Here is an 11,077-nt window from a genome sequence, read left to right on the forward strand (position 1 = left end):
GGTATGAGGCAATTATCTGGGTGATTATCAGCTAGGGGCACTGCACTTTCAACTGTCGGGAGAAGAAGAGGCGACGGGGGAAACCATTCAAGAAATGACATGCCCTCCTTAACCTGGTTATAAAATCCAGTTCTGTATGTGATATTAAGATTCTAACACTGACAGTGTTATTTAAGAAGAGTCAAGGACGGAGGAGGGCATGATAAAACAAATGGCGGATTAATTAATTCATCAGCAGTCGAAATGATTTTCTTTAGCGGTTCTAGTGTTAAAACTACAACATTTTCTCTACACCCCATGGGGAAAATGTGTAGAATTGCAGGAAATTAACTTTAAACACAACATTTGCTCTCCGGTGTCAACAGGGGGGCCACTAAAATGTTTTTTTTTTTCTCGCATGATAATGTCATATGCTTGAGCGCAAACGTAATATTATTCTTTGACTTATTCTTTGACTATATGTGCATAAAACATATTTGAAATGAATGACACATGTTACTAGGCTACTTACAGGAAGCTATACACCAGCTGTTCGTAATACAGTAGGCTGCGATGTTTTTGTCATCACAAAAAGTTAAGCAAGTTACATACACTAGTATCAGAAGCCCATCCCACCGGGCAATAAACCACATCCTTATTTGGACGATACACGCGTCTTTTTCTTTTTTAGAAAGCACGTTTAACTGACAGACAGGAGCTGGCCAAGACAAGGGAGCGGAATTCAATCAGAGGTGGATCGCTGAAGACTCGTTTCAGTGGCGCCCAGAGACCCGAGTCACTTTTCACTTCTACCTCCATTGGATTACTGTTTTCACACTGACCTGTTGGAATATAACATGTTGAAAATGGAAAGGAAAGCTTTTTGTAGGAGATTGTGTACTGTACTATTCTTTACCAACTGTGTTTCAGGTGAGTCAAAAACACCACGTGCAATTAAAATATAAAACTAGCCTACAATCCTAAAAGCTGTACACTAGACAAATAGTCTAGACGGGTTAGCTGACAACCTCACGAAAACGATGCACACGCTTCAATGGGGCATAAATTCTTGTGTCGTTGTGATTCTGGATGTTCAAATAGTTGGCAACAATGAAATTGTTTACATGCGCACAGTATCCGGGACAGTAGCTCATATCCCGTTTAAGATTTTCTTCGGGATAAACTGTTTACATGCACTTTTAATATCCCGCTCACTAGTATCCCTGTACCATAAATAAAGACAATTCCTAATTTAAATTCATATGGGTTACATGGAATAGTAACTGAAATCTGGACAATGACTGTAGGCCTATAATATATTATAATATTAACTCCTGCAGAAATATGCATTTCTTGCATTGAAATGGTACAATAAAGGTTCATTTTGTCTCGGGAACAGCAGCGGATAAATATAGCAGCTGATAAATATTTTTTACATTTGAGTAATTTATTAACAAACGCTCTTATCCAGAGCTACTTATGATTTCTTTCTTTCAGCATCTCTTGAGAAAATACGAATGTGAGTGTAACATGTTATCTTTAACACTGTTATGCAAGCAGACAGTATTTCAACCACATCAAATATGCACCCAAGATGAACTGAAGTCTTATCAGAAACGTGATTCATAGTTTTCTCAGCTTTTCATTTCCTTAAAACGGGTCAACCGGATGACATTTGGACATGTCACACAGGAACAATCTTTCCACTGTTTTGGAGTTCTTGCATTTTATCCCCGGTCCCTAAATGGAACATACAAATTTAGCAGTGTTAAATAGATTACTAATGCATTAATTATATCAATGTAAAACATTATTCTGGTGAGCACTACTTTATTTAGTCTTCTGGAGCAACACGTTATGACAGAAGAGAAGCTGCATGTATCTAACTATAGTTGACAAACAGTGGCCTCCCAAATGTCGGAAATTATAAGTAAAAGCGTGTCTAAATTAGGGTCAAGTAACGTTAGGCTACAATGTCCAGTACAGAGTATCAGCAAAAAAATACAGATTATTATGGAATTATTATGGAGGCTTGAAATGCTCAGGTAGCCTACTTTTTGAAGTAATTTGTTTGACAATCAGACAGAGACATCACACAACACACATGCCATGCGAAACTGAATACTTGAGTATCCTGAATAATAACGGGATATTGTTGTGCATGTAAACGGGTCAATGACAAGAAGCTGCCTTGTGCAGAATCAGGTGTCTCGTTTCAGATAGTTTTATCGTGTTCGTGTTCTTGTTCTTGATACCATATCTTGTTTTGAGGTGTTTTGACTGATGTCATACCTATGCTAATATGTCAAAAAAAAATCCGCTAGCTAGCTAACCAACAACTGTAACAATGTATTTGAGAGACAACAAGTGCTCATTGTGCAAATGTATTTATGTTTTCAATAAACATAGGAGACTAAATATAGTTTACATGTTGTCAACAAGCTAAGCCAATCCCGTCTGTTTTGCACACCTGTCGGTTTTGTTGCTAAACAACCCACCAGCCTATATGGATAAATCGCTAACTGCATTTAAAAGCCACAATTTCCTAACTTTTTGTTGGCAACTTCTTGGATCAGGCTGGCTTAGTACAGGGAATATCCCATGTGATGCTCTTATGTAAAGGCGCACTGTCCTAATTATTTCACTTTCACTCATTGTCATTGTCTGACATTACATGTAGGTAACTGATCTTGTTCTGCATGTAGGTAACTGATCTTGTTCTTCATGTAGGCAACTGATCTTGTTCTTCATGTAGGTAACTGATCTTGTTCTGCATGTAGGCAGCTGATCTTGTTCTGCATGTAGGTAACTGATCTTGTTCTTTATGTAGGTAACTGATCTTGTTCTTCATGTAGGTAACTGATCTTGTTCTTCATGTAGGTAACTGATCGTGTTCTTCATGTAGGTAACTGATCTTGTTCTTCATGTAGGTAACTGATCGTGTTCTTCATGTAGGTAACTGATCGTGTTCTTCATGTAGGTAACTGATCTTGTTCTTCATGTAGGTAACTGATCTTGTTCTTCATGTAGGTAACTGATCGTGTTCTTCATGTAGGTAACTGATCTTGTTCTTCATGTAGGTAACTGATCGTGTTCTTCATGTAGGTAACTGATCGTGTTCTTCATGTAGGTAACTGATCTTGTTCTTCATGTAGGTAACTGATCTTGTTCTTCATGTAGGTAACTGATCGTGTTCTTCATGTAGGTAACTGATTTTGTTCTTCATGTAGGTAACTGATCGTGTTCTTTATGTAGGTAACTGATCTTGTTCTTCATGTAGGTAACTGATCGTGTTCTTCATGTAGGTAACTGATCTTGTTCTTCATGTAGGTAACTGATCGTGTTCTTCATGTAGGTAACTGATCTTGTTCTTCATGTAGGTAACTGATCGTGTTCTTCATGTAGGTAACTGATCGTGTTTTACATGTAGGTAACTGATCTTGTTCTTCATGTAGGTAACTGATCTTGTTCTTCATGTAGGTAACTGATCTTGTTCTTCATGTAGGTAACTGATCTTGTTCTTCATGTAGGTAACTGATCGTGTTCTTCATGTAGGTAACTGATCGTGTTCTTCATGTAGGTAACTGATCTTGTTCTTCATGTAGGTAACTGATCTTGTTCTTCATGTAGGTAACTGATCTTGTTCTGCATGTAGGTAACTGATCTTGTTCTTCATGTAGGTAACTGATCTTGTTCTTCATGTAGGTAACTGATCTTGTTCTTCATGTAGGTAACTGATCTTGTTCTTCATGTAGGAAACTGATCTTGTTCTTCATGTAGGTAACTGATCGTGTTCTTCATGTAGGTAACTGATCTTGTTCTTCATGTAGGTAACTGATCGTGTTCTTCATGTAGGTAACTGATCGTGTTCTTCATGTAGGTAACTGATCGTGTTCTTCATGTAGGTAACTGATCTTGTTCTTCATGTAGGTAACTGATCTTGTTCTTCATGTAGGTAACTGATCTTGTTCTTCATGTAGGTAACTGATCTTGTTCTTCATGTAGGTAACTGATCTTGTTCTGCATGTAGGTAACTATCCCAAGGCACAGAACGTTTCCTGGTTGTCTATCAACTTCAAAACACTACTTATGTGGGATCCTAAACCTTTCAACTATTCATACACTATTGAATATTCTGTGTAAGTAAATCATTTATATGCTGATATTAGTGTTTTGCACTTAGGAAGACCTTAGGAAGACCGAACATTTCCAATTATTCCATTAAATTGCCAAGTAGTGTATTTATCTGCCACTTCAATTATTATTAACTAAACATTGAAAAAGCTCAGTTTCCTACATATCAGGTAATTACCAAATGCTTTTATTACTTCCTACTTCTATTCATGAAATTAAATGTCTCCATGACATATAAAAAAGACGGTGCCTATAATCCCATGATCATGGGAGGTCTGGACTAATCTGTTCTTCTCAGACTCTGAACAGTCAGGTCGATGTCTTGGAGACTCAGTCTCTGAACAGTCAGGTCGATGTCTTGGTGACTCAGTCTCTGAACAGTCAGGTCGATGTCTTGGTGACTCAGTCTCTGAACAGTCAGGTCGATGTCTTGGAGACTCAGCCTCTGAACAGTCAGGTCGATGTCTTGGAGACTCAGCCTCTGAACAGTCAGGTCGATGTCTTGGAGACTCAGCCTCTGAACAGTCAGGTCGATGTCTTGGAGACTCAGCCTCTGAACAGTCAGGTCGATGTCTTGGAGACTCAGCCTCTGAACAGTCAGGTCGATGTCTTGGAGACTCAGCCTCTGAACAGTCAGGTCGATGTCTTGGAGACTCAGCCTCTGAACAGTCAGGTCGATGTCTTGGAGACTCAGTCTCTGATCTTTAAGAGTCAGGCTGATGTGTTGGAGACTCAGTCTCTGAAGAGTCAGGTCGATGTCTTGGAGACTCAGTCTCTGACCTTGAAGAGTCAGGTCGATGTGTTGGAGGGCAGTAGAAGGGAGAAGGAATACTAGTCTCTGTTTAATTGAAGTACAATGTGTGTGACGTGGTGCAATGAGTTCAAGATTATAACTCAATTTCAAAGATTGCAATTTTGTACTTTTCTTAGTGTTCAACTAAGTATTTAACTGTTAGTTTACACCTGTTGTCTACGAAGCATGTGACAAATACAACTTGATTTGATTTGAAATGCTAATTCAGACCTAATGAATGACCTAATGCAACAAAACAAACATGTTTGAAGATAATGATAACCCTACCATTACATCTATTTAAGTATTGGTCAGATAAGAGAGTGGAACCAACACTGTATTCGGACCATGTTGACTGAGTGTGACCTGTCCAACGTTCTGACTGACCTGAAGGCCACATACTCAGCTGATGTCCTCTCAGAACCCCTACACAGAGTGAACTCTGACCTCACAGAGTTCCCCCACACCAGTTCGGAAGGGTTCACACCTTACCAAGACAGTAGGTACTCCAGCTGTAACAACCATCTGACTACAGTCATACAGTGACATATTTCCCACATGCCAGTGCCAAAATGTTGATTCTCCTTTAAAATCACTGGGAAAAGAGGGTTCTTCTATAAATCACTGGGAAAATACTTTATTTTATAGTTCAACAGCATGCTAGTGTCACCAAGTGGGCGCCAGGTGTGACAAGGAAGCATGTCAACGTCTCGTGGTATTTCCCTTCCAGCTCTTATAGGCAGACCTGAGTTCAAGATTGAGGTGAGCAAAGATAAGAGGAAGATCACTCTGTATGTAGAAGACCCTCCCATAGCCCTGTTCAACGAGCAGAACAAACTGAAGACCATGCGGGATGTCTTCGCTGATGAGCTGCAGTACAAAGTCACCTTTGGGAAAGCAACAAGCACGGGCAAGGTAAGCTCAAAGGGGAGGACAGACCTACACTAGAGTAATATTTACAGTTCCTCAGAGTACTCTAGGGCTCGGGACTGAACCCAGTGAGATAGAGGACATTTCTCAATGGTGTAGGCTCCTTTAAAGGAGCAAGTCAAGGAATATCATGAAATAAAATGCAGTGGATGATTTGAGTTTGGCAAACGTGAAACTTCTGACTATATTGCATGGGAAATCTCTCCATGTGTGTCATTAATATATACTATTTTAATGACTTTACAACAGTATTGAACAAGTAATAGAAATTGAACTACAGAAGAAGACATAATACAAGTCCTTCTTTATGTAATCGTCCCTCTAGAAAACCAAGATGTCTGCCAGCAGTGAGATAGAGCTAATACAAGCCCTTGTTTATGTAATCGTCCCTCTAGAAAACCAAGATGTCTGCCAGCAGTGAGAGAGCTAATACAAGCCCTTGTTTATGTAATCGTCCCTCTAGAAAACCAAGATGTCTGCCAGCAGTGAGAGAGCTAATACAAGCCCTTGTTTATGTAATCGTCCCTCTAGAAAACCAAGATGTCTGCCAGCAGTGAGATAGAGCTAATACAAGCCCTTGTTTATGTAATTGTCCCTCTAGAAAACCAAGATGTCTGCCAGCAGTGAGATAGAGCTAGACAGGAGGGATATAGAGCCTGGGGTGAGCTACTGCTTTAAAGTCCAGGCCTACATCCCCTCCCGCAGCACAGACAAACAGCTGGGAGAGCTCAGTCAAACACAGTGTTCACCGGGTGCCAATAAGTCCTTCTTTGAAGGTAAGGATACTAGCAATGCCAAGGTTATCGGTTCAAGTCCCACAGGGATCACATGCTAATAATAACGGATGCTGTCACTCACAGGTGGCTGGTGAGGGGAGGACGGCTCATAATAATGGCTGGAACGGAGCGAATGGAACGATACTATTCCGCTTATACCGCTCCAGTCATTGGACGAGCCCGTCCTCCCCAATTAAGATTCCACCAACCTCCTGTGCTGTAGGTGGCTTTTTATCTGTTAAGTGGCATGTTACTGCATTCATTAAGGAAATCTGGCCCTGTTTTAATATATTCTGTAACTCCGTAATTCATGTTGGACATTATAATGAAGGGAGTTGATATGCATCTGTGCTACTGAGAATATCGAACACTTAGCTAAATGCCAAGACCTGGTATTACTGTCGCGATCATCGTTGGAAACATACTTGGACCAACGTGCAGCCTTGATCTCGGTTCTACATATTGAAGTGAAACTTAAATCAAGACAAAATCAAGACAAAATAAAGAAACAACGAAACGTGACTACGTGGTGCACAAAACACAAAGCAATATCCCACAAACACAGGTGGGAAAAACATCTACTTAAATATGATCCCCAATTAGAGACAACGATCACCAGCTGCCTCCAATTGGGAATCATACAAATCACCAACATAGAAAATATAAACTAGAACACCACATAGAAGTAAATGAACTAGATCACCCCCAGTCACGCCCTGACCTACTACACCATAGAGAAACAATGGCTCTCTATGGTCAGGGCGTGACAATTACAAATCTAGAATTACTCACTGTGAGTGATGAGGAGAAGAGGGTTTTCGGTGCTTATCATTACTCACTGTGAGTGATGAGGAGAAGAGGGTTTTCGGTGCTTATCATTACTCACTGTGAGTGATGAGGAGAATAGGGTTTTAGGTGCTTATCATTACTCACTGTGAGTGATGAGGAGAATAGGGTTTTAGGTGCTTATCATTACTCACTGTGAGTGATGAGGAGAAGAGGGTTTTCGGTGCTTATCATTACTCACTGTGAGTGATGAGGAGAAGAGGGTTTTCGGTGCTTATCATTACTCACTGTGAGTGATGAGGAGAAGAGGGTTTTCGGTGCTTATCATTTGTCATAGTGGGTCGATGTGTATGGGATGCAAAGGGTGAAATAAATATTATTGACTCATGTTTAGACTCATGTGTAATGCAACACTGTAAAAATTCCTGTGTGCGTGCGCTTGTGTGTGCGTGCGCTTGTGTGTGTGTGTGTGTGTGTGTGTGTGTGTGTGTGTGTGTGTGTGTGTGTGTGTGCGTGCGTGCGCGCGCTTGTGTGTGTGTGTGTGCGTGCGTGCGTGCGTGCGTGTGAATCATCATGCAGCCCAATAACAGTCCACTATCCCGTTTCCTCTCCAGAGTTTGGAATCGGTGTGATCGCTGGGTTCATCCTCCTCGTCATTACGATCATAGTGGTGGCTGTCGTAGTCACAGTGGTGTGCTGCCGACGCACAAGGAAAGCCAACACAAGTGGGAAAGAAGGAGTGCCACTAAGAAGTGTGTAAAAAATGTATCGTCGACACACAATTGGGAACACAATGTACAGCTAAACTGGACTTTGAAATGGAGGCTGCAGGTCAACATTCTTCTGTGAAATCGCACAGTGAATATGTTACACATACCGTAATGTATATTTTGTTTCCGTGCATTGCTCCAATATTTTCCTTTTTATTTGTTGAGTGGCTCTTCTACTGCTGTGAATATTAGCTTTCAGAAACACTACCACTACCAGCGTGTTTTATATCGTTTTTTAACTTGATATGATCTTTGGGAAAATATATCTTGATTTTTGGGAGACGGCTGAAAACGAAAACGAAAACGAAATGATGATTAGTAGGATATATCATTTTTTATGAAGATCCCTAATGTATAATGTGTAGTCATTCTGGAAGTCCTATTTGTTTATTTGGTTATTTTAAGATATATTTATGTTGTAGAGCAGAGATCATCCACTAGATTAAGCCGCGGGCTGATTTTTTTCTTGAGCGGATGGTCGGGGGGCCGGAACATAATTACAAATCACTTGTAGACTGTAAATTGACCACAAGAAGCCCAAACAGATAGTCATTTCAAATCTTGCCTACCTTTGTATCAGATCACGTTTCTCTCTTTTATCCGTGGGAATACTTGGGAAAAGATTTCTTAAATTAAAATCACTAGGAGCTGAATTCCTGCTGTTTCTACAGTCTATTATGTCCACAAAATAAAATTATTTTTTATTTGTTTTTTTTTGCTCAGAAAAACACCCGCAGGCCAAATTCGGTCCGCGTGCCACCAGTTGGGGACCCCTGGTTTAGAGGTTTGAGTGATCAGTAAATAGTATTGTCTGGAGATTTAATATAAATTTATACCAAACATTTAGGCAAATACTTAAAAGTAAAAGCCATAAATCATACACTATGGTCAAATTCATAGAGTACGCAATGTAGGTCAAGTCATCAAAATTGCAAACATGTAGTATGCTTGGAAAGGGTACATCCTTATGGTCATTGTGAAACACTACCACTACATGGAAAAGGGTACATCCTGATGGTCATTGTAAAACACTACCACTACATGGAAAAGGGTACATCCTGATGGTCATTGTAAAACACTACCACTACATGGAAAAGGGTACATCCTGATGGTCATTGTAAAACACTACCACTACATGGAAAAGGGTACATCCTGATGGTCATTGTAAAACACTACCACTACATGGAAAAGGGTACATCCTGATGGTCATTGTGAAACACTACCACTACATGGAAAAGGGTACATCCTGATGGTCATTGTGAAACACTACCACTACATGGAAAAGGGTACATCCTGATGGTCATTGTGAAACACTACCACTACATGGAAAAGGGTACATCCTGATGGTCATTGTAAAACACTACCACTACATGGAAAAGGGTACATCCTGATGGTCATTGTAAAACACTACCACTACATGGAAAAGGGTACATCCTGATGGTCATTGTGAAACACTACCACTACATGGAAAAGGGTACATCCTGATGGTCATTGTGAAACACTACCACTACATGGAAAAGGGTACATCCTGATGGTCATTGTGAAACACTACCACTACATGGAAAAGGGTACATCCTGATGGTCATTGTAAAACACTACCACTACATGGAAAAGGGTACATCCTGATGGTCATTGTAAAACACTACCACTACATGGAAAAGGGTACATCCTGATGGTCATTGTAAAACACTACCACTACATGGAAAAGGGTACATCCTGATGGTCATTGTGAAACAATGCATTTACTTCCAAATGACCTTGTATGCTCCATTTAGATAGCTCACTTTTGTACCTTCATTTAACTAGGCAAGTCAGTTAAGAACACATTCTTATTTACATTGACAGCCTACCAGGGAACAGTGCATTAACTGCCTTGTTCAGGGGCAGAATGACAGATTTTGACCTTATCAGTTTGGGGATTTGATCTAGCAACCTTTCGGTTACTGGCCCACTAGGCTACCTGCCGCCTCTACACTCTAACCACTAGGCTACCTGCCACCTCTACACTCTAACCACTAGGCTACCTGCCGCCTCTATTCTCTAACCACTAGGCTACCTGCCGCCTCTATTCTCTAACCACTAGGCTACCTGCCGCCTCTACACTCTAACCACTAGGCTACCTGCCTCCTCCACACTCTAACCACTAGGCTACCTGCCGCCTCTACACTCTAACCACTAGGCTACCTGCCGCCTCTACACTCTAACCACTCGGCTACCTGCCGCCTCTACACTCTAACCACTAGGGTACCTGCCGCCTCTACACTCTAACCACTAGGCTACCTGCCGCCCAATAGCTCACTCGTTTACATTTGAAGTTTCCTCACCTGTCTGTGACTTACTTCAATAAATAAACTATATAACATTAAAGGCCTGATTGCTAGGTTCATTTTAAGATGTCAGGCTTGATAATACGTTCAACCATTTTGGTACAGTGACTCACTACCCAAACCAGACGCAACTGGTTTCCAAGTGGCCAAGAGACGTCATGTGATCTCTTTACTGCCATCTAGGGGACAAACTGGGTATCAGACAGGGGATATATATATTTAAATCAATGGATAGATAGAGACTCAGCTTGGCAAGTTGCAAAACAGCTGCGCTTTTAAAATGGCTGTGTTCCAATGAGTATTCACAAATGTGTAGAGGGCCACCATTAGGTAAAATATCTAATAATAAAAAAATGTGTTATCCTTTTAGAACAGTAATTGGTGATTGGTAATTGGTATTTTATTTGAAACCTAGACTTTAAAGTCTCTTATGCACCAACATGGGGACAATTGCCCCCACCCCCCCCCCCCCACTCCCTGAAAACAATTAATACGAATATGAATTTCAGTTGTTTTGGCCTGCTGTACCTCAGGCTCTGTTGTAGTCACAGTTTCTGACACCTTTATCCGTTCCTACCTTTC

At 40.7% G+C, this 11,077-nt stretch overlaps 1 protein-coding gene across 1 annotated transcript; it reads left to right on the forward strand.

Annotated features, from left to right (window-relative positions):
- Positions 1-487: 487 nt before the first annotated feature.
- On the forward strand, positions 488-11,022 carry LOC129858955 (tissue factor-like). The gene is made up of 6 exons (XM_055928211.1): positions 488-909; positions 4,010-4,118; positions 5,212-5,405; positions 5,637-5,821; positions 6,438-6,612; positions 8,013-11,022. Exons 1-6 carry the CDS (start codon positions 837-839, stop codon positions 8,156-8,158), a joined length of 882 nt encoding a protein of 293 aa, XP_055784186.1. The 5' UTR covers positions 488-836; the 3' UTR covers positions 8,159-11,022.
- The last annotated feature ends 55 nt before the right edge of the window (positions 11,023-11,077 follow it).

This window comes from Salvelinus fontinalis, chromosome 7 (genome assembly GCF_029448725.1).
Source record: "Salvelinus fontinalis isolate EN_2023a chromosome 7, ASM2944872v1, whole genome shotgun sequence".
In the NCBI taxonomy this organism is placed as follows: Eukaryota; Metazoa; Chordata; class Actinopteri; order Salmoniformes; family Salmonidae; genus Salvelinus; species Salvelinus fontinalis.

Bases quoted from the DNA above. Each gene is read 5' to 3' on its own strand.
- LOC129858955 (XM_055928211.1), top strand. From the start codon at position 837: ATGTTGAAAATGGAAAGGAAAGCTTTTTGTAGGAGATTGTGTACTGTA. The intron at 910-4,009 runs GTGAGTCAAAAA...TTCTGCATGTAG, and splicing joins CTTTACCAACTGTGTTTCAG to GTAACTATCCCAAGGCACAG. The intron at 5,822-6,437 runs GTAAGCTCAAAG...TTGTCCCTCTAG, and splicing joins AAGCAACAAGCACGGGCAAG to AAAACCAAGATGTCTGCCAG.